Source organism: Canis lupus, chromosome 3 (assembly GCF_003254725.2).
Source record: "Canis lupus dingo isolate Sandy chromosome 3, ASM325472v2, whole genome shotgun sequence".
Classification (NCBI taxonomy): domain Eukaryota; kingdom Metazoa; phylum Chordata; class Mammalia; order Carnivora; family Canidae; genus Canis; species Canis lupus.
Genome location: NC_064245.1, coordinates 47,157,469 through 47,178,613, shown reverse-complemented (window position 1 = coordinate 47,178,613; position 21,145 = coordinate 47,157,469). Strand labels below are relative to the sequence as shown.

Sequence of the window (21,145 nt, the reverse complement as noted above, 5' to 3'; positions counted from 1 at the left end):
AAGTTCTGTTTCTCCCTGTGCCTCTCTTCCCGCTCCCTGCTCATGTTCTCACTCACTCTCTTTCTAAAAAAAAATAAATAAATGAAAATAAAATCTTAAAAAATGAAGAGAGTTACATAAGTTATGTGTTAACACAGTAAAGATGTAGGCAAAGGTTTGACCCAGATTGTGTGGCATGAGCACCTGGGTTCTTAACTGTTCTAGTGCACAGCCTCCCATGTGTCCATACACAGCACACAGTATTGCTTTTCATGTTTAAAAATTTTATATAAATGCTACACTGTGTGTATCCTGTAGCTTGATTTTCCTCCTACAGCATCTCTATTTTTGAGGTTTACCCATGTTGGTAATTTAAACTGTTTCAGGGGCTCCTGGCTGGCTTATTTGGGAGAGCATACCACTCTTGATCTCAGGGTTGTGAACTCAAGCTTCACCCTGGGCATAGAGCTTACTTAAAAAAATTTTTTTTAAAAAGTTTATATTATTCTGTATCATGACTTCCACAATTGATGGTTTCTCCTATAGATAACCTTAGGGTTTTCCAAATGTTTATTACTAAAAGTAGATGACAGCAAAATTCTTGTAAATATTCTTAGTTATACATGTATGAGCGGTTTTCTAAGGTGTATAGCTTGCACAGAGCTGTGGGTCTTTCCTTGGGCACGCATGTCCACCACTTTACTAGGTACTATTAAATTATCCCTTCTAAGCTATTTGTGGAGATTTATACATTCCTAGCAGGGAATTTGAGTTCTGATTGCTTCCCAGTCTCAGAAACACTTGGTCATTTCTGATTTATTAATTTTTGCTAATCTGAGGGGTATGAAATTGATCAGTGGCATAGTTGAACATTTGTTTTTGTATCTGTTAGGCATTCATGTTTCCAGCAGATTGCCTGTTTGTATACTTCACCTATTTTGGTAATTTGTTCTTAGCTTTTCTTTTTTATTTATTTTTATTAAAAAAAATTTTTTTTTTGTTCTTAGCTTTTCTATAGAAATCCTTTATACGTTCATGATACTAATCTCTTACCCATTATAGTCCTTAGAGACTCCTTCCAGGTTGTGATACATCTTTTAATTTTGTGTCACTTTTGAAAATTGAAGTATAACTCTGGAAAGTAAATGGAATTACCACAGATAGAAGCTTCAGGATTTTCTTGTGAAGCTTCATGGTCATCTTTAGTTTGTTGTACCAGAAGCCTTATGGTTGACAGCCATGCCCTATGGGTCTGAGAAGTTTTCTTGAATTATTGTATGGTGATTTCCTCCTAATTCTTAGTTTTAGCTTTATAGAAGTTTTTGTTTTTGGATATTGGACTCTGGGAGTGGTTCCCAATATTACCTTTTTTTTCATTTGTGCTTTTTAAATTCTGCTGTCTAGGAGATCCCCTCCACTTTATCTCACATTATTTCTTTTAAGCTTTTTATTTCTCTTGTTTCATTTGTAAGATTTCTCTCCTGTCTGTGGTTCTCTGAATGTTTTTTTGTATTTCTTTTTTACTTGTTTTCCATCATTCATGTTAGATGCTTTTTCAGGTGATGGTGATTTAGAATTGTTGGTTGTCTGCACACACATTTGGGAGTAGGGGACTAACCATCCAACCAAAGCTCTGAGCATGTTAGTGGAGCTTGGTTGACTTCGTGTGATCACTGTTCGGTGATGTGGCTGGGTTGGTTCATTGGGAGACTGGCTGGCAGGGGGTAGTTCCTCCTCTTAGATGGTCAGATTTTGTGGACAAGGACCCTCCAGTCTCCTGAGTGAAGGGTGAAGGCCTGGCTTTCTTCATTCTGGAGTCTGGGAGGCAGAAGGCCAGGTGCTGACTCCTCTGGTATATGCATGGTCATTACTCCTGTTTCAGTGTGGCACCCCTGCCTCTCCCCTGTGCCTGTGTTGCGCAGTTCAGAGACCTCTCCTTCATCCTCCTTAGATAATAACCTCTGTACCTTTTGCTGAGCAGAGTTGGAAGTTTGGGTGTCTCTTGTGAATCTGGGTATTTGTTACTTCTAAGTATTGTTGAAAAAACCAGTCCTTAGTTTTAACTCTCTCCTGCTTCAGAGATACTCACCTCTGTGGGGGATGTTACAGTATAAACCAGGTTGGTTCTCATCTCTGGTCTCTTAAGTCATTTCCTTTGCTGCCAGTATTTTGTTACTCTTGTTTTCTCTGCATTTTCCCTTGGTTTGAGGGCCCATCTCTGTAAGACACTCCCTTTACTGTTGTTCAGTGGAGTTGGTCAGGGGGAGAAAACAGCTCTTGTTTACAGCTCACCATCTTTATCTGGAAGTTAGCATCTTACAAGTCCAAAGGACTTGTGAATATTTTATTCTGTAGTTTTAGATAGTTTATCTGGTGTTTCTAGGTTAGTTCCATAATCTTCTCATTTTATCTTCACAATGACCTCCTGAGGCATTATCATGCCCCTCCTGCAGATGAGGAAACACCATTTTGAGCTATAATGAAGGTATAGGAGTCATTGCTCTAAGGGCTTCTTTTGGACCTGCACTTCAGGTTTTCCTGACGTACATTTGTACTTGTTCCCAGAGCCTTAACCCATCCCTCCTCTAGCAGTAACATGGCATGAGGGTGAGCTGGGTTTTCTCTGGGAATTTAGGGCACAGAAAGACAAGATGTTTCTGCTGCATGTGTGTCATGTCTCTTCTCTGTTGTCCTGTTGCAGTGCAAAGAGAGGATGAGGCCTGTGAAAAAGGCACTGAAACAGTTAGACAAACCTGACAAGGGGCTCAATGTGCAGGAACAGCTGGAGCACACCCGAAACTGCCTCCTGAAAATTGGAGACCGGATAGCCGAGTGCCTTAAAGCCTACTCAGACCAGGAGCATATCAAACTGTGGAGGAGGTCAGTAACCTTGGCCTCAGATGGCCAGGAAACTGTGGGTGTGTGTTGGGGGAGGGAGGGAGTATGTTCTGTTTTTGTTTTATAAAAGGTTCAGAGTCACCTAATGAAAAAAAAATTTTCCCCCAATAAAAACCCATCTATTAGTAATATGCAGGCTTCAATTCCATTTTTCCTGTAATAGGCCATTCCACTGAGACCAGTCTTTTGAATAGGTAGGTGGATGTCATTATTTCATAAGAGAACAGCAGGAGTACCAGATTCACTGGCCTATTGTCAGAACACACACTTGATCTGTAAACCTGGATCTAGTCTTATGACTTTACCTGCCTCAGGTTGATAGATACAATGTGATAACTATTTAAATAGTTCTCTCCTAACACATGACATGAAATAAAGACTAAAGTCACCAGAACTGTCATTTCTCCGTTCTCTCAGATAACTGAAGAACTCTGGTAGTAATTTGAGTTAATTCAGAACTGAAGAACTCTGGTAGTTAATTTGAGTTAATCCAGTTTAATCCAGAACTTTAATTTGCATGGCTCATATATTCATTTATGTATTTACTTTTGATATTTTAAGAAAATACAACTGAAATTTCTTTCTTAAAGATCACTGTAACATTAAGTCTCTTTCTGTAATCCAAAGTTATTTTGAACTCCTAAACTTTGTAGTTTATGTAATTATCTTGGTATAAGAGGCCCAATCCCAGTGGATTGGTTTTAAATGAAAAGTGGCAGTTAAGAAAGCTTCTTTATGATGCTATCCACCACATGCTTCACACCCATAAAAAAAATTAAGCTTCAAAATGTTACTTTCGTTCCCCGTATACTGTTAACAACTTCCTCCTGCAGAAGAACAGGCAGGGAGGACACTCTTAGGAAAGGTGGGCAGGTGTCCTTGAGCTGGGTGTGGAAGAGTAGGGCTCAGATGAGTTTTCAGGCTTTGGCAAAGGCTTAAAAGTAGGGCAGTGAACTGTGAGAGGTTTGTAGGGTTTCATAGGTTTGTAGGGTTTGTGAAGACCCAGGTCCATTATAGAAGATCTTACAAAGAAAGGGAAGTGGCTTTGCACACGATGCAGCAGGTTTACGACTTCAGGAGCCAGTACGGTTTCTGTGGGTGGCATGATGTGGCAATACTGTTTTCTACGAAGTGTGGAAGGAGATGAGACTCCTTTTCCAGCTCACCGTGAGTTACTGCCTCCTTGTTCAAGATGCCCGTTAACGGTAATGCCTTGCTAGGATGAGTGCAGTGGTATCGCAGTGGAGGCACTTCTGGGAGTTTTAAGAAGTGATAGGCCTTGGTGGCAACAACTGGGAAGGAAGGAGGGTCAGCAACATGAGGATACCTGAATGTATGTAGGTCCCAGCCTGGAAGATGTTGGTAATGATGGTTTGCGTGGCAGAGTCCAGGAGGTGTGAAATGTGCAGGAAGACTCTAGGACTTTTCCTGGGTGCTGGTGTAAAGCAAGGGATTTTAGCTAGGAGACTCCTCGGTCAGATGCTGTTGACTCTGGCATCTAAAGATGTGTTATGTTAACGAAGCACAGACCTGAAGGAATGTTTCTGTCATTTAACTTTTACACTTGGGAGAATATCCATAGCAGAATTCAGTAGCTTGCCATCAATAGAACAAAAAGTCATTTAAAAAATTTTGTACTTTGGGCAGCCCGGGTGGCTCAGCGGTTTAGCACTGCCTTTGGCCCCGGATGTGATCCTGGAGACCCGGGATCGAGTCCCATGTCGGGCTCCCTGCTTAGAGCCTGCTCTTGCTGCCTGTGTCTCTGCCTCTCTCTCTCTCTGTGTCTCTCATGAATGAGTAAATAAAATCTTTAAAAAAAAAAATTCTGTAATTTATTAGAACTATATATATTTTTTTATTTTAGGAACCTATGGATTTTTGTTTCCAAGTTTACAGAATTTGATGCTCGAAAATTGCATAAGTTATACAAGATGGCTCATAAGAAAAGGTCTCAAGAAGAGGAGGTAAAATACAAATTTAATCTTAATATATGCAGATAAAAACTGATTCCATAGAAAAATTCCTTAATTACTATTTTTTCTTGGGGAGATGATCATGGGATGATATTGTTAGTGCTAGAAGGGTCATTGGTTACAGAAGAAGATGTAGGTCTAGCAGTGGGGAGGTGCCCACCATAGCCCTTCCTGCTGGCACAGTGTGCTCTTCAGCGATATTAGCTCTGTGCTCTCTTGGCATGCCACTGTAGTATGAAAGTAACAGTAAGATTTGACAGGTAAAATAGCCAACGTATTAGAACCAAAGCGTGTTCGCATTCTGACAAGGACTTGTGACCCTGTGTTCTTATGTCCCAGAATCATTGATTCACAGTCTTGTTTTAGCTTATAAACGTGGCTCCTGATAAACAACAGGGTTGTGAGCAGAAAATACTTTTTCTTTTCTTTTCTGGGCCACGTATACTTGGTGTCCTTCTAGCTGTTGTATGTAGCAGCCCAACTGCTCACGTCAAGGAGCAAATATGAGAAGGTGCCCAGAAGTGCCCTTCTTTGGCATAGGGAGGATGGGCACTTGAGTGACTTTGCTGATTCTGCAGGGGCAGTGCAGTGTTCCTTATGCTGGCATGCCCACTTTCAGATCTGCTGACTTGTGCCATGTAGGCCCTTCCCAAATCAGCCATTTAAGGCCAGTCTGTGAACATTTAACACCTCCTCCACTAACATGTCAGCTTTGTTGTGAAGGTGGAGATGTTATGTCTTTAATCCCTCTGCTTTGTTCTCCATGCCTGAAATGGTATCAGACATGGGGCAGTACTCAGAAGTATTTGTTGCTTGAACTTACACTGTGCTTAGCATTGTCCAGGACTATAGAGTAGTAAGTACTTTTAACTACTTTATAATTTAATTTTATATGGAAGAGTATGATCTAGCAGTAACATACAGAAATAACATATTAATGTCACTGAATGTTAATGCAAATTTTAAGTGTTATAAAAGTCTGAGAGAATAGTCAGGAAAAGCTCCAGGAGGGAAAGACCCTCTAGTGGGGAGTGGAAGTTATACAGGATAAAGTTAGAAACATGATGGTAAAGTGCCACATTAGTCTAAGTATCAGAAGTTAGCATCATTGAGTGAAAGTAGTGGTCCTACTTCGGGGGGTACACACTGTCACAGCCTTTCTGAAGGACAGTTCAGTCAGATTTGTCAATTAAGGATGTAAACATGTTTATAGGGGCACCTGGGTGGCTCAGTCAGTTGAGCATCTGCCTTTGGCTCAGGTCATGGCCTTGGGATCCTAGGATTGAGCCCCGCATCAGGCTCCCTGCTCAGTGGCGAGTCTGCTTCTCCCCACTCCCTCCCTCTATCTGATCTCTGGCTCTCACTCTCTCTCAAATAAATAAATAAAATCTTAAAAATAAAATAAGCACATTTATAGTAGAAATGACTTAAATGTCAAACAATAAGGAATAGATTAAATAGGTGATGATATATCCATGTTAGAGAGTATTATTCAGCCATAATAAAATGGTGCAAATAAGTGTTTACATGAGAAAAATTTCACAGTACATTAAGTGAAGGAAGAATACCAAATAATATTTTCCTTGTTGAAAAAATACAAGCTTAAAAGGACATGGACCAAACTACAGACAGTAATTCCCTTGGTGGTGAGATTTTAGGTCACTTTACTTTTATTTTTTTCTTACTGTATTTTTTTTTTTTTAATTTTTATGTCACATTTTACTTGTGTGGTAAAGAAGTAAACATTTACATGTTTAGCTTGATGACTTTGGCATAGGAACTAGTTCCCACTGGGCTAGTCGGAGCTTGTTGGTTCTAGGAAAGGTGATGGTCCTAGTTTTACATGGTCCAAGCTAAGTCTCTGAGTGAGAACAAAGACAGCCTGGGCACCTGTTCATGCATGCCCTATGCAGGGGCAGCCAGCAATTCATGTGCACATGCTCACAAGGACCTGTCAGCAAAGGTGCTACTCTAGGAAGCTGGCATGCTGTGGGAGCTCGGGGGAATTTACAAACATGTTTTGTTAAAAATGTAGTAGGTGGCAGGTGGGATGCCAAGACGGGCAGGAGGGGAATACTTAAAGGTGATGATCTCTGTACTGTTTTTGTGAAGTCAGCCTGGGGGCTTAAGAGTCTTTGGTTTCTTTTTATTCTCAGGAGCAAAAGAAGAAAGATGATGTAATTGGTGGTAAGAAGCCATTTCGACCAGAGGCCTCAGGCTCCAGCCGGGACTCCCTGATATCTCAGTCCCACACTCCACACAACCTTCACCCTCAGAAGCCTCACTTGCCTGCCTCCCACGGCCCACAGATGCATGGACACCCACGAGATAACTATAATCACCCTAACAAGAGACACTTTAGTAATGCAGGTAGGTCATTAAGTGGAGTTTTAAAAAGAGATTCCAAAAGAATCATTTTATTTTCCAAAGGTAGCAGCTAAACGTTTGTGCTTTTTTCTCCTTTAGGACTTTATTGTCTCCTGTCTCAGACAGACCATGCAGTAAAGATCTAAAAGGCTGTTACTCTAGCTTGAAGAACTTGGCCACCATAAACAAACAGCTGAGAGAGGAGCAATTTACATTATATAGCACAGTGAAATGGTTAAAACTGCTAATACTGAAAGGGCCCTTGTAAATTGACAATAACAGGATAACCAAACAGAAAAGTGGGCAGAGGTTAGCAAAAGAGAATTCATACAGAAGAGAAAACTCAAATGGCCAGCATGACAAGGTGACCAGCACTGCTTTTAGGGAAATTGTAAATTAAGGCCACAGCAAGCTAACCGTTTTTTTTTGCCCATGCAGATCAACAAAAATTAAAAGAGTGGAATACACAAAAATAGCTAAGAGATTGAATTGCTACAGTTTCCAGAAATTAATCTGAAATATCTAAATACATAAGCTTTTTTTTCTGTGTGTATGAGGATGTATCAGGATGCCATTCCAGTCTTACAGTGGCAAAAAAACTGGAAATAACTTGGATATCCATCAACAGGAGAATCATGAGATAAATAGTAGGACATTGTTAGTCTATGTATTATCATCAGTTATTAAAAAGAATGAGTTGGCTTTAGAGATTAAAAAAATAAAGAGAAACCAACAACAAAACCTGTATATGTCTGTTGAGATTTTTTTTTTTTTTTTTTTTTTTAAGATTTATTCAAGAGAGACACAGAGAGGCAGAGACAGGCATAGGGAGAAGCAGGCTTCCTCCAGGGAGCTTGATGTGCGACTCGATCCTAGGACCCCAGGGTCATGCCCCGAGCCGAAGGCAGATGCTCAACCACTGGAGCCACCCAGGCATCCCTGTTTAGATTTATTGAGATGACATTCACATAACATAAACTTTACCATTTTATTTTTTTAATTGTATTTTTTTTTAAGATTTTATTTATTTGTGAGAGAGAAAGCATGAGAGAGCAAAGCAAGCAGGAGTAGGCGAGAGGGAGGGTCAGAGTGAGAGGTAGAAAAGCAGACTTCCTGCTGAGTAGGGAGCCCTGCTGTGTGACTTGATCCCAGGACCCCAAGATCATGATCTGGGTGGAAGGCAGAGGCTTAACCAACAGAGCCACCTAGGTGCCTCAAACTTTGCCATTTTAAATACCCAGTTTGGTGGCATTTAGTACATTCACAGTGTGATGTAACCATTTCTCTTAATCACAGAACATTTCCATCAACTCAAATGGAAATCCCACACCTGTGAGGCAGTTTCACCCCAGTCCCTGCCTATAGCCCCCAGTGTGTATTCTGTCTATCTGGGTTCATGTGTTTGGGACACTGCCTCTTAATGGAATCATACTATATGTGTCTGATTTCTTTCACTTGGCACAGTATTTTCAAGGTTTATCTATATTATAACGTGTATTAGGACTTCTTTCCTTTTTGTGACTGAATTATATGGACACAGGACACAGTCTGTTTATTCTTTGATTGATGGCCATTTGGGTTGTTTCTATGTTTTGGCTATTGTGAATAGTACTGCTGTGAACAATCTGTGTGTAAGTTTTTGAGTACTTGTTTTCAACTCTTGGGTATATGTATATATCTGGCAGTGGAATTGCTGGATTATATGGTAACTCTAATATTTTGAGGAACCACCAAACCGTTTTCCATATTATATGTTTGAATAAGCATCCAGAAAGATGTGAAGACATGCACAGTACCAGTGATCTCAGGATGCTGGGGATGGAAGGGTGATTGTAGAAAGTTAATTTCTCCATCTTCTCTTGCTTCACTGATTACAGTGAGCATGAATTTTAAAGATACAAGTAAGAAGAAAGGGAAAAAAGTGTATAGAATCAAAGCTAAAAGTATATACTATCTATAGAAGTCATAGGTATAGGATTTTACAAAGGATCAGGCATTCCATAATAATCAGAGTGAAGGGATCCCTGGGTGGCGCAGCGGTTTGGCGCCTGCATTTGGCCCAGGGCGCGATCCTGGGGACCCGGGATCGGATCCCACGTCAGGCTCCCAGTGCATGGCTCCCAGTGCATGGAGCCTGCTTCTCTCTCTGCCTGTTTCTCTGTCTCTCTCTATCTCTCTGTGTGACTATCATAAATAAATAAGAAAAAATTAAAAAAAAAAAAAAAAAAATAATCAGAGTGAAGTATATATTTCTTTCTAAACTTCAGTTTTAGGATTTTCATTTGATTCTTTTTTTTTTTTTTTTTGATTTTATTCATTTATTTGAGAGAACAGACAGAGCAAGCATGAGCAGGGGGAGGGGCAGAGGCAGAGGGAGAAGCAGAAGCCAACTCTGCTGAGCAGGGAGCCTGAAGTGGGTCTCAGTCCCAGGACCCCTGGAATCATGACCCAAGCTAAAGGCAGATGCTCAACCAACTGAGCCACTCAGGCACCCTCCATTTGATTCTTTTGAAGAATACATGTCAGTCTTGTAAAATTCTCAACTTTTAGAAAACTTGATTTTCCCCATCATCCTCTTTTTTTGAACAGATGAATTATAGTTATTTAAAAATCTTTACCTGCTAACTTCAGTATCTGAATTATTGTGTGTCCTTTTCTATTGTTGTATATCTCTTGGTTTCAGTCTAAAGTCCTGTCTTTTGGCATACCTAGTTATTTTTTATGAAATGGGGGACCCTGTGGGGCACCTGGGTGGCTCAGTCAGTGAAGCATCTGCCTTCAGCTCAGGTCATGATCTCAGGGTCCTGGGATTCAACCCTGTGTTGGGCTCCTTGCTCAGCGGAGTCTGATTCTCTCTCTGCCCTTCCCTGCCCCCTATCATTTGTGCTCTCTTGCACTGTGTTTTGCCCTCTCAAATGAATAAATAAAATCTTTAAAAATAAAATAAATGGGGAACCTATGTTTTAGAAATTATGGAAACTCCAGGTATGTTGCTTTCCCAAGGGAGCATTCATTCTTTCCCTTCCTGGGCACACAAAATGTGAGGCGATCATTCTAATCTAGTCTGCCTCTGGTCCCCCTGTTATGGGGCTCAGCTCTTCCAAGTGCTCATCTGGTGGCCTGTACTAGCATTCTCTGATCCTCCCCTCCAACAGGCCTTAAACTCCAGTCTGGGTTTTCTCAGCACTGCAAAACTGCCCCAGACTGCTCTGCTGTTTTGAGGGTTCCCGTTTAGGTTTTTAAGCCTTTTCGCTCCCTGCAGATTCAGCACATGTCTTAAGGGAAGACTGGTTGTGCATTTGAGCTCCTCAGCTCTGCTGTGTCCCTCTAGCCTAAAAGGACCTCCGAAGGCTCTGCTGGTGTCTTTGGTCCTGTGCTGGGAGGAGCTCAGATATTCAGCCTCTCACCTGTGCTCAGAATCACAGCACCCCCTCCCCGCCCAGTGGATACGGCAATCACCTCTTACCTTTCTGAGCTTTTCTGCTCTTTGGAGTCTTACTCCTTCTAGTCTTGGTGGCTCTGGCTGCTCTTTGATGTCTTCAGACAGGTAATTTTTGTTTACATGGCCTTTCTTACTGTTCTTGGTGAAGTATAGCTTCTGCAGCAAGCTGCTCTATACTACCCAGAAGCAGAAGTTCCAGGTCTTCTAATCTTAAAAATCTAAGTAGTTCAGATTTCATTGATCACCATTTGATTGAGGGGGAGAAAGGTAATTACTATACAAGATGATTGGGTGGAGTTTCCATGTTCATAGATCTAATTGTATTATTTGTCCTGACTTTTTCCTGGGATCAGACTGGTTTTGTGTTATTTGTGTGACGTCACTGATTTTATATTCTGATCTTTTGAAAGAATGCTTCTTAGCTCACTGTAGTCTTTTATTTAAATCTTGGATTCTTCATCCATCTCCTTAATAGCTTAGCACTTCCTCACCAGCGACCTACCTCATGGAGGGTTCAAGAAGAAAGAAAAGCACTGTTTGGTTTCTCTGGAAGTAAATGGCTTGGCTAAAGTTGTAAGCATCTGCACTATACCGCAAACACTGACACCCTGTTTGAAATATTACTTTCCATTTGGTATGAAGCCATCTGCAAGTGTTTTGTTTTCATGTTGTGAAGGTGTTTCTTTTTGTTGTCTATGAAGTTATTAGGCTTAAAGAGTAAAACTTTTCTACTTGTTGGTCCTTTGGCCTGACCCACTCTGGATTGGCAATGACTCTCAGTTGCTGGTCGACTGTGTTTTGCTTCGAGGGTGTCAGATTTGAAGCTGCACGGCTTCCATCATGGTATCATTAATACAAAAATGCTTAGAAGACCAGCAAATTAAGGGGCGCTTGCATGGCTCCGTAGTTAAGCGTCTGCCTTTGGTCATGATTCCTGGGTCCTAGAATCTAGTCCCACATTGGGCTTCCCCACAGGGAGCCTGCTTCTAGCAGGCTCTGCCTTTGCTCTTCCTCTGCCTCTGTCTTTGCCTCTCTGTGTGTGTGTGTCTCATGAATAAATAAATAACATCTTAAAAAAAAAAAGACGACGACCAGCAAATTGAGTAGAGAGACATTTACCTGGAGGCCTGTTTTTGTTAGTGTAGTTGTAGATGAAGAAGACGGATTTCCCTTGAGGCCACGTAGTTCTCTCTGGTTAAGCCCCTGTCCCAGTTTCCTGGGGCTACCTGTAACAAAGTGCCACATTCCGGGTGGCTTAAAACAACAGCAGTGTATTCTCTCACACTTATGGAGGCCAGAAGTCTGAAATTAGGATAGCATTCACGTTCTTTCTGGGAGATGAGAGGGAGAATCTGTTCCCAGCCTTTCTCCTGGTGTATAGGGCTACCAGCAGTCTTTGGTGTTCCCAGACTTGTGGCTGCAGGCTGCATCATCCCCGTCTCTGCCTTCATCTCTGTGTGGCCTTCCTCCCTGTGTCTCTTTATCTCATCCCTCCCTCTGCGTTTCTCTTAGAAGAATATCTGTCTTTGGATCTAGGGCCCAATCTAAATCCAAGATGATCTCCTCTCAAAATCCTTAAGTATATCTGCAAAGACCCTATCTCTCAGTAAAGTCACACTTAACAGGTTCAGTGGACATACATTTTGGGGTCACACTTGAACCCACTGTAACCTCCATTCCTGGACTTTTGTGTGCTCGCTACCTTTTCTAATTCAAGTTAAGTGTGATTCTTCTCCTGGCAGGGGAAAAGAGAGACTAAAGAAGTGAAACCATTTCAGTTTGGCCCTGTCCTTGAGAGTTAGCACACTGATCCAAATCCAGAGTTAAAGGAATTCCTTTTTACTGGAGGGAGGTTTATCTCTTTGGTGTGGGCTGGAAAAGAGTAATAGAATCAGTATCTATAGTTTGGAAATATTTTCAGAGACCAGGCACAGCTTATGGTACCAGCAGGCAAATAAACTTTCAACGTGTAAACAGAAGATACCTTGTGACTATGAAACTCAGCAAGTGCTGTTTTCTGAATTAATGATTTTTTTTTTTTTTTTGAGTGAAATCTCATTGGAAGGTAGAGAGGCTTAGAAAATAAAAGGCCATAGTTCTTAGGATTTCCTAAGAGAAAGGCAGTGAATTTTTTTTTGCTTAAAATTTGAGGGAGAGAACGTGGGGACTCATTATTGGAATGTTTATCAGCAGCAGAAAGGCTATGAAGGAGGAAATTCAATGTCTATTTCTCTAACACGTGCCAGCCTCTGAGTTTAAAACTTCAGTGGATGTGAAACTCAGCCATTTGTTGCAGTTGTGAAACTGTTCTTTCTTTTCCTGCAGATCGAGGAGACTGGCAGAGGGAAAGAAAGTTTAACTATGGTGGTGGCAACAATCCTCCGTGGGGTAGTGACAGACACCATCAGTATGAGCAGCACTGGTATAAGGACCACCATTATGGGGACCGGCGACACATGGACGCCCACCGTTCTGGGAGCTATAGACCCAACAACCTGTCCAGAAAGAGACCTTATGAACAGTACAGCAGTGATCGAGACCACAGGGGACACAGAGATTATTATGACAGGTAGGCCGAAGGTCCTGAGGCACTAGTTTGACCTCTGCCAAGAGTTTTACTCTTCGAGGGGGAGAAGAGTGCATGGTCCCTGGTCATGTTTTTTGCCCTCAGGGCATCCTGGGAAGTGGGGGAAGAATCCCAGTATAGACAGCTGACACTGTACTGAGTGGATGGTTGAAAGTAGAGGTTTTTGAGTTTTTCCTGGGGGCTGAGGAAGAGGAGAGGTTCCTGATTCTTGCTTTGGGCTTGTAGAGTCTGCTAAGTGGAGAAATGGGAGTAGCTATCATAGGCCCAAGCCAACCGATGAACACAATGGCTAGAAAGGGGTTGAATGCCAAGTTACAGGTCTTAAGTTGTGTTCTTTGGGTCAGAGGGAGCTATTTGCAGTTGCATTTTTCCACTTGTACAGGAAAAGAATTTTCTTCCTTCCTCTGAGGAAATGTAGAGAAGTTATAGCCTTAAAATCTTAGAGTCTACAACGAAATTATTAAGCTTTGTGAGAGGCACTCAGAACACTAGGTGGCAGGATCCTGAGAGGGGTCCCAGCCTCTAGTCCTTGTCTGCCACCAGCCCACAGTTCAGGGGTTAAGGGCTTTTGAAGTCCTACTCTATCTGCAAGTAAACAGTTTAGTACCATTATGAGCCAAGATAGTAACCTGTGAGAGTTACCAAGTACAGGAATGCCTGAAGAGGTTTTATTTATTCAAGTACAGGAATGCCTGAAGAGGTTTTATTTATTCTTCCTAATTTTAGGACTTGACTGTATTTTAACCTCATGGTAGCTTTGGTTTTCCTTAGGCTAACAACATGCTTTGTTTGGACTTGAATTTAAATCTGGAAAATTTTGTATAAATATCTTCTTTTTTGGGGAAGATTTGGTAACACATTAGGACAGAGGGTCTTGCCAAGTAGCATCTGTCTCCTTTAGAGGGATCTGTGTCCGCCTCATTGCCCACCCTTCTGTATTGTCTTGTCTGGCTTCAGTGGGCATTTGCCCAGCATTTCTTTGTCTCGATCTGTATTTCCATTCAACGTGACTTTTTTTTTTTTCCCTGCCTGAAGGACTTTTCATTTTATAGGATGGGTCTGCTGGTGATAAATCCTTTCTGCATATCTGTGTCTGAGAAAGTCTTTAGTTTGCCTTCATGTGTGGAAGATATCTGTGCTGGGTTTAAATCCTAGGTGAATGCTTTCAGTACTTTAAGGATGTTCCTTTTCTTCTACTTGAACTGTCTCTAATGAAAAGTGTCGTCTTTTTCTTTCTCTTTATATAATGTGTGTTTTTTCCTATATTACTAGATTTTAGCAGTTTAATTACAGTGCATCTTGCTGTATTTTTCCTCCTGTTTGTTTTGCTTAGAACTGTTGAGCTTCTTGGATCTGTGAGTTTATCTTATCAAATTAGGATTTTTTTTTTAACCAGTATTTCTTCTGTTTTCCCTCTCTTGGCATTTCTAATTACACCTGTAATTAGGCTGTTTGCCTTGGTCTCCCAGCTCACTGATGCTCTGTTTTCTTTAATTTCGTTTTTTCTCTCTTTGTTGGATAGTTTTCTATTGCTGTGTCTACAAGTTCACTGAGGTTATTTTTTCAATATCTAACCTGCCTTGAGGCCCATTTAATATATTTTGTGTTTCATACATTGGTTTTATTTCTAGAAGCTGTACCCCTCCCCCCCTTTTTTCCAATTTAAATCTTTCTCTAACCTTTTGAAATCTGGAATACAGCCTGTAAGTATACATCCTTGTTGGCTAATTCTACCATTTGGGTTTGTTTCAGTTGATTAGCTTATTTCCTCACTACGGTCTTAGTTTCCTGGTTTTCTCCAGGCCTGGTAATTTTTGATTAGATGCCTCATGGGGTGCGCAGAGTGCTGGATGTTCTGTGTTCCTGTTAGTATTCCAGAGCTCTGCTGTGAGACACAGGTTACTTGCAAACAGTTGGATTCTTCCAGGTGTTGCTGTTAAAATTCTTTGGGCGGAACAGGAACAGTGCTCTGGCAAGGGCTGATTGTTCCAGCACGGAGGCAGGAGCGCTGCATGGTACTCGACTGCTGTCCCTTGAAGCCTGAGGTTTTTTGGTACAGCTGGTGAGTGCAGGGCACTCACACCTCTAATCTTCTGGGTGGTGATTTCCTGGTCCTGTGTGGTTTCTTCACGGGCACGCCCTGGATCACTGAATCCCCCTTTGTAGGTCTTTGAACTTCTTTGTGTGTGCAGAGTAATCTTGTGTCCCATCATTTGAACTCCAGCTGCCTCGGTTCTGCCCCGTCCTCTCAACTCTGGAAAGACGTCCTCTCAACTCTGGAAAGACGTCTCCCCTTCCCTGTGCTGAGGTCTGGGAACTGTCTGAAGGTGGCGGGGGGCGGGGGGGTTATGATGAACTTCATCTCATTCCCCTTCCATCCCTCGGGAAATCACTGTTCTTTGTTACTGACATCTGGTGTCTTGAGAAGCCTGATTCTATACATTTTGTCCCTTCTTTGCTTGTTCAAGTAGCAGGGTGAGTCCAGTTGCCGGGACTCCACCTTGACTGGAAGTTGAAGTCACCTTCTCTCTCTCTTTCTCTCTCTCTCTCTCTCTCATTTAATGAGGGGAAATTCACACAATACAGATTAACTATTTTAAAAGTGAACAATTCAGTGACAATTTAATACATTCACAATGTTATGCAACCATCACTATTCCAGTTCCAAACCCTTTCATCACCCCGTAGAAAACCCCATCATCATTAAGTAGTCACTGAATTCTGCTCCCTGCTCCTGATAATCCCCAATCTGTATTTTGTTTTTATGGATTTGCTACTGTTGGATATTTTGTATAAATGGAATCATACAAGATCTGGCCTTTTGTGACTGGCTTCTTTGAACATGTAGCATAATGTTTGAATCTCATCCACATTGTACCAGGTACCAGTACTTGTTTCTTTTCGAGGCTGACTAATATTCCACTGTACCTGTGTGCCACATTTTGTTTATCCATTTATTTCTTGGGAAGACATTTGAATTGTTTTTACCTTTGGATCTTGTAAATAGTGCTGCTATGAACATGAGTGTAAAAGTATTTGTTTGAATATCGTTTGAATATCTGTTTTCAATTATTTTGGGTATATACCTGGGAGGGAATTGGGGGAGTTCTATTTGACTTCTTAGAAACCACCTAACTGTTTTCCGCAGTGGCTGAAACATTTTACATTCCTACTACAATGTATGAGAATTCCTATTTTCCCTCATCTTTGCCAACACTTAACCTTCTGTGTGTGTTTAAACATGACCATCCTAGTGGGGGGTGAATCAGGGGTAGCTCATTATGGTTTTGATTTGCATTTCCCCGATGATTAATGTTTATTAAAGATGTTGAACATCTTATCATGTGCTTACTGGCCATTTGTAGATTTTCTTTGGAGAAATGTTTGTCTGCATCCTTTGCCCATTTTTGAATTGGATTGTTTCTTTTTGTTGTTGACTTGTACCAATTTTCTTCTAATAGGATAACAAGAAGTTTACTGTGGTGCTAATTAAAAAAATTTAATATTCTTCACATTGAGTCAATTTTTTAAAAGTTTAATTAACCCTTCACTTATTGTTGCCTATTTGGGTTGACTGTGGCTTTTGCTGTTACTAATAGCTTCTCAAATAATTTTTGTGGCTCTTTTTCTCCTGGGCCAGGTCAGAGAATATGAAATTGTTTGTAGATCTTGCCAGTTTTCCTGAAGGGAGTAAGGCTTTACAAAGCCACCAGTGATTCAAATGTGTACTTGTTTCATTGCAGACTTGAGGCTTATGTCATTTCATAGGATGTGTTTTGCCAATAGGTATAAAATAGCCCTTTGTTACTACTTTTGTGGGGTACCTTCCCCCAATTCCTGGTAATCATTTGCAAACTCTGAGTCCTTTGGAAGTGTCCTTGAATGTGAATGCATTAGGAAGAGCCAGTACATGACAAAGAAGGGGATGGGTTTGGTCTCTCTTGGCTAATCTTTGCATTTCCATTTCAGGCACCATCATGACTCTAAGCGGAGGAGATCTGATGAGTTTCGGCCTCAAAATTACCACCAGCAGGATTTCCGACGAATGTCTGACCACCGCCCCCCGATGGGCTATCATGGCCAAGGACCCTCAGACCATTACCGCTCTTTCCACACAGACAAATTGGGGGAGTATAAACAGCCCCTGCCCCCTCTGCACCCTGCAGTCTCAGACCCTCGCTCACCCCCTTCTCAGAAGTCTCCCCACGATTCCAAGTCACCCCTGGATCACAGGTCTCCTTTGGAGAGATCATTAGAACAGAAAAACAATCCAGATTATAACTGGAATGTTCGGAAAACATAAAGGACGACTGGGAAAGAAGGGCAGAGCAAGAGTCATTAAGCACCTGGATATTTTTGGTCTGATCCAGTAGGAGCCAGTTATCTAGACCAATAAGTGGAGTTTCTGGACATGCTGCTGTTGTCAGCTCGCCGGTGGAAGGAGCACCTCGAGGAGTGGAGGGCCTTTCACTCGGTCCAGCTTGGGTTTGGGTCACCACTCCTACACTTTGACACCCCATCCCATTCCAGCCTGGTTCTGGCCTGTCACTGCGATGGGTGCTAGGAGGAAGAGGTGACTTCTGTGTACCAGCTTTGTGAGCTGTGTGTCCCCAGAGAAGGAAGAAGGGATCTTAGAGTCATGAGTATTTTGTTGCCCTGAGCCTGGGTGCAGTGGGCTGGGTAGGAGCGTGTGTGTGTGTGTGTGTGCGTGCGTGCGTGTGTGTGCGCGTGCGTGCGTGCGCGCGTAGGCAGCCAGGACCTGCTGGACGGCACACGATTTGCTTCACTGTGACGTGACAGATGCTGCTGACAGGGAGCGGGGCGTGGGTCTCGCCCCGTGGGACTTGAAGGGGAGCAGTACACTCCTCGGATGTGTTCTTGGGAGAAACCGTGCTGGGGCCTCAGCATGACACCTGTGGTGCAGGGGGGCTAGACAGAGGAAAACAGCTTCCACAGTGGCCCCTTCCCGACCAACACTAATTTTTCCCACACTATCTGTACATTTCAAAGGCTTGGTCTTCTGAGTGGGCCTCCTTTGCCCTGGTGCCAGGGAGAGTAGGGTCCATCTGGCTGACTTCTGAGCACTGTGAGCTAGGCAGCATTGGAGTTGGCATGGGTCTGCCTTTGTTGGGCATGGGCTGAAAGAGGGGCAGGGGCAGTGTGGCCAGGGACTCAGAGTCCCTCGGTGCATTTCTGATCCTGTGATAGGAAGTATTAAATTCAGAGCCTGGGAAGGAGGGAGAAGCTTGCTGCTGGCAGGGGCCCAGGTGGGGGTGCAGGTGTTAAGCAGGTTTCCTGGGGTGGGGCTTCAGGAGTGCCAGGGAATGGGGGCTTTCGTGTTGTGCCAGGTCAGCGTTTGCAGCTGCCTTGTAGTTAATTCTAGTTCCCTTTGCACAGTGTGAATAAGTAGATGACGCACAGCACACATCTCCTGACCCCGTGTGGCGGGTGGACAGGTGGAAACTCCATTACCTATGGGGAACCCACACATTAGAATTGAACTGCTTATTATTATTATTATTTTTTTTTTAGGATGAGATCAAAGTATAAACCTAAGTTAAAGTTTTTCCAAACTAGGATGCCTCCAAGGACAGGGGATTGAGCTGCAAACAGGAAGAGTCCTGGGGTTGAACGAGTCAGTGGTGGGAAGGCAGATTGGTTATACCAATTAATCAGGCTCCTTTCATTCTGCGGATCCTGGGCCTTCCATTTTACTCATTTTAAATATAGCTTGCCAGTATTGTTTGAGTATCCAAAGGCCTTTCTAGGTGGGATAATGGACTTGAACCTACAGCATGCCTTCATGTGTCCAGGCTCAGAGCAGGTGAAAACCTTCCCATTGGGCATGCCCAGGGTCAGCTCTCTGAACTAACCCATGAGGACTTCATAAAATGATCATCACTTACTTGCCAGGACCCTGGGCAGCACCATTAATGCCTTTACTAAGGAATTCTCAAGTCCTGTCACCCTAGTGAAGCAGATGTGGCTTTGGTGGTTCGTTGCATCTTGCTGTCCCCAGTATCCTGGGGCCGGCCAGGTGTGCATTCTAGAGGGGCTGGGTCCTCACAGCTTGTGTTGGGAGTTCAGTGGGCCTGCCCCCTCCTGATCTATCTCCTCATGGTACTGGGTAGTTCAGCGTGGGCTTGTACGTACCTGGTCAGCATGCCCTGGAGCATAGCCCAAAGAAATGCATAGGATCCCGTGGCCACAGTCATCCCATTGGGACTGTTCTGTGAGAGAAGAGTGTATTTGCTTTGGCCACCACCAGTAGCTTCTTGATGACAGTACTGAGACTACCCTGTGTTTCTGTTGCCCAGGCCAAAGAGGAAGGCTAGGTTGATTTGCTTGTCCTTTGGGTTGGGAGGGGAGGGAAGAGGGAAGCAGGTGCCCCCAGCATAGCATGTCTCTCCCTGTGGGAAGTCAGGCCGTGTCTTCTGGGAGGCATGGCAGGAGGCCCTGAATTTCAGTTCTCAGCCAGGGTGGTTTTCTCTGAAGTTGATAGGAGGTGTGAGTTATTCCCAAAGATGTCTCATCATGAAGAAAAAGGAACTTCCTTTTGTTTACATTCAGGACTTTTAGTGCCATATGATGTAGCAAAAGGCAATATTAGCCAGATCAGTGTTAAATTGATTATAAAATTACAGTATCCCCATAAAAGCGTCTATTTTAGTGTTGAAGTATGTTTGAAGAGTGAGTTGGGAAAAGGAGGCATTTCCTCATTGACCTAAATCAGTATAAATACTGTATGCTTTTGTCAAAAACGGATTTGCACAGGTAGGTATTCTCTCCCCATGGGGATGGGATAAGCTGCCCCGGGAATCTGCAAGGGTGGTATTCCATGGAGCCTAGCTTTGAAGGATTTCATAATTGGGTAGAAACAGCAGGGTTGAGGAAGAGGGGAGTTAGCATCACCTGAGCTCTGGATATAAACAAGGATTAACGTGGTACACCACAGCCCTGGAAAAGGATGCCTGAAAGCCCAGGTCCAGCCCTGCGGTCTTTCCAGAGACAGCTGGAGAGAAAAAGCCAGGCCCTCTGCAGAGCCCGAGCTGGTGGCCCCTGGGCCCCCTCTCTCTCCTTCTAGTCATTCCTTTCTTTAGCCCTTCCACGGGAAACCAGAACACTTCTCACATCGTGCCGCAGACATTTTAGCCTGATGCCTGAGAGCTGCATCAGGATGTGCGGTGCACATGCAATTCAGTTACAAATTCACACAGGGACACTGGAATCCTACAGACCAAAATCCACTCGTCAGCAGGAGCGGTGGCCCTGGGCGGAGCACCAGTGGTTTTCTGGCTTGTCTGAGGGCTGCCGTGTGGGGCGAGGAGAGCCAGGCCAAGGGTCCAGGCTGCTGTAGTCCATCCGTACCCCATGCGTTTGGGGACAGATGGTTTTTCTTTATTGTAAAATTGTGGACTTTTAAAAACCTGTTGACTAAACAGTAATTAATTTATATTTGTGAAAAATGCCACTGTCCTAGTGATTTCTGATGTAAATACTGTTGTTTATATAGTATGTATTAAATTTTCCTACATTGTAAAACTGCTGTACTTTTGATTCTTGTATATTAAAAAGTGTCACTAAGGATTTTTAGAATTGGTTGAACACAGTTACGTTGCGTTGGCGTGAACTCTGACTGGATACACCTCCGGTTCCCTCCCTTCCCTTGCTGGCTGGGTTGTTCAGATCGCTCGCTTGTGTGCTTGTGAAATGGAGCCTTTTAAAGTTGCACTGTTTTTCCTACCGGCACCGGTTGTGGTGTTGGGTCCAGAACCTTAACCACCACAGGTTTCTGAGATTGTCCTTGAGCAGCCACTGGTGAGGGTAACAGCCCCGGGCCGAGCCACTGCAGTCCTTAGCCCTTGTCCCTGCGCCAGACAGGGTGACCTGGAGGGGCTG

General features: G+C 43.0%; 1 protein-coding gene across 5 annotated transcripts in view; it reads left to right on the top strand.

Annotated features, from left to right (window-relative positions):
• The window catches only part of CHD2 (chromodomain helicase DNA binding protein 2), a 123,375-nt gene extending 102,542 nt beyond the window's left edge, over positions 1-20,833 (top strand). For 4 of the 5 annotated variants that reach the window (XM_025436936.3, XM_025436938.3, XM_025436939.3 and 1 more), the window contains 5 exons: positions 2,681-2,859; positions 4,742-4,841; positions 7,007-7,220; positions 12,985-13,228; positions 17,216-20,833. In XM_025436936.3, the coding sequence (XP_025292721.1) occupies positions 2,681-2,859; positions 4,742-4,841; positions 7,007-7,220; positions 12,985-13,228; positions 17,216-17,549 (1,071 nt within the window). In that variant the 3' untranslated portion in view covers positions 17,550-20,833. The remainder of the gene's footprint in view (positions 1-2,680; positions 2,860-4,741; positions 4,842-7,006; positions 7,221-12,984; positions 13,229-17,215) is intronic. The other variant, XM_025436940.3, reaches the window with a different exon arrangement.
• The last annotated feature ends 312 nt before the right edge of the window (positions 20,834-21,145 follow it).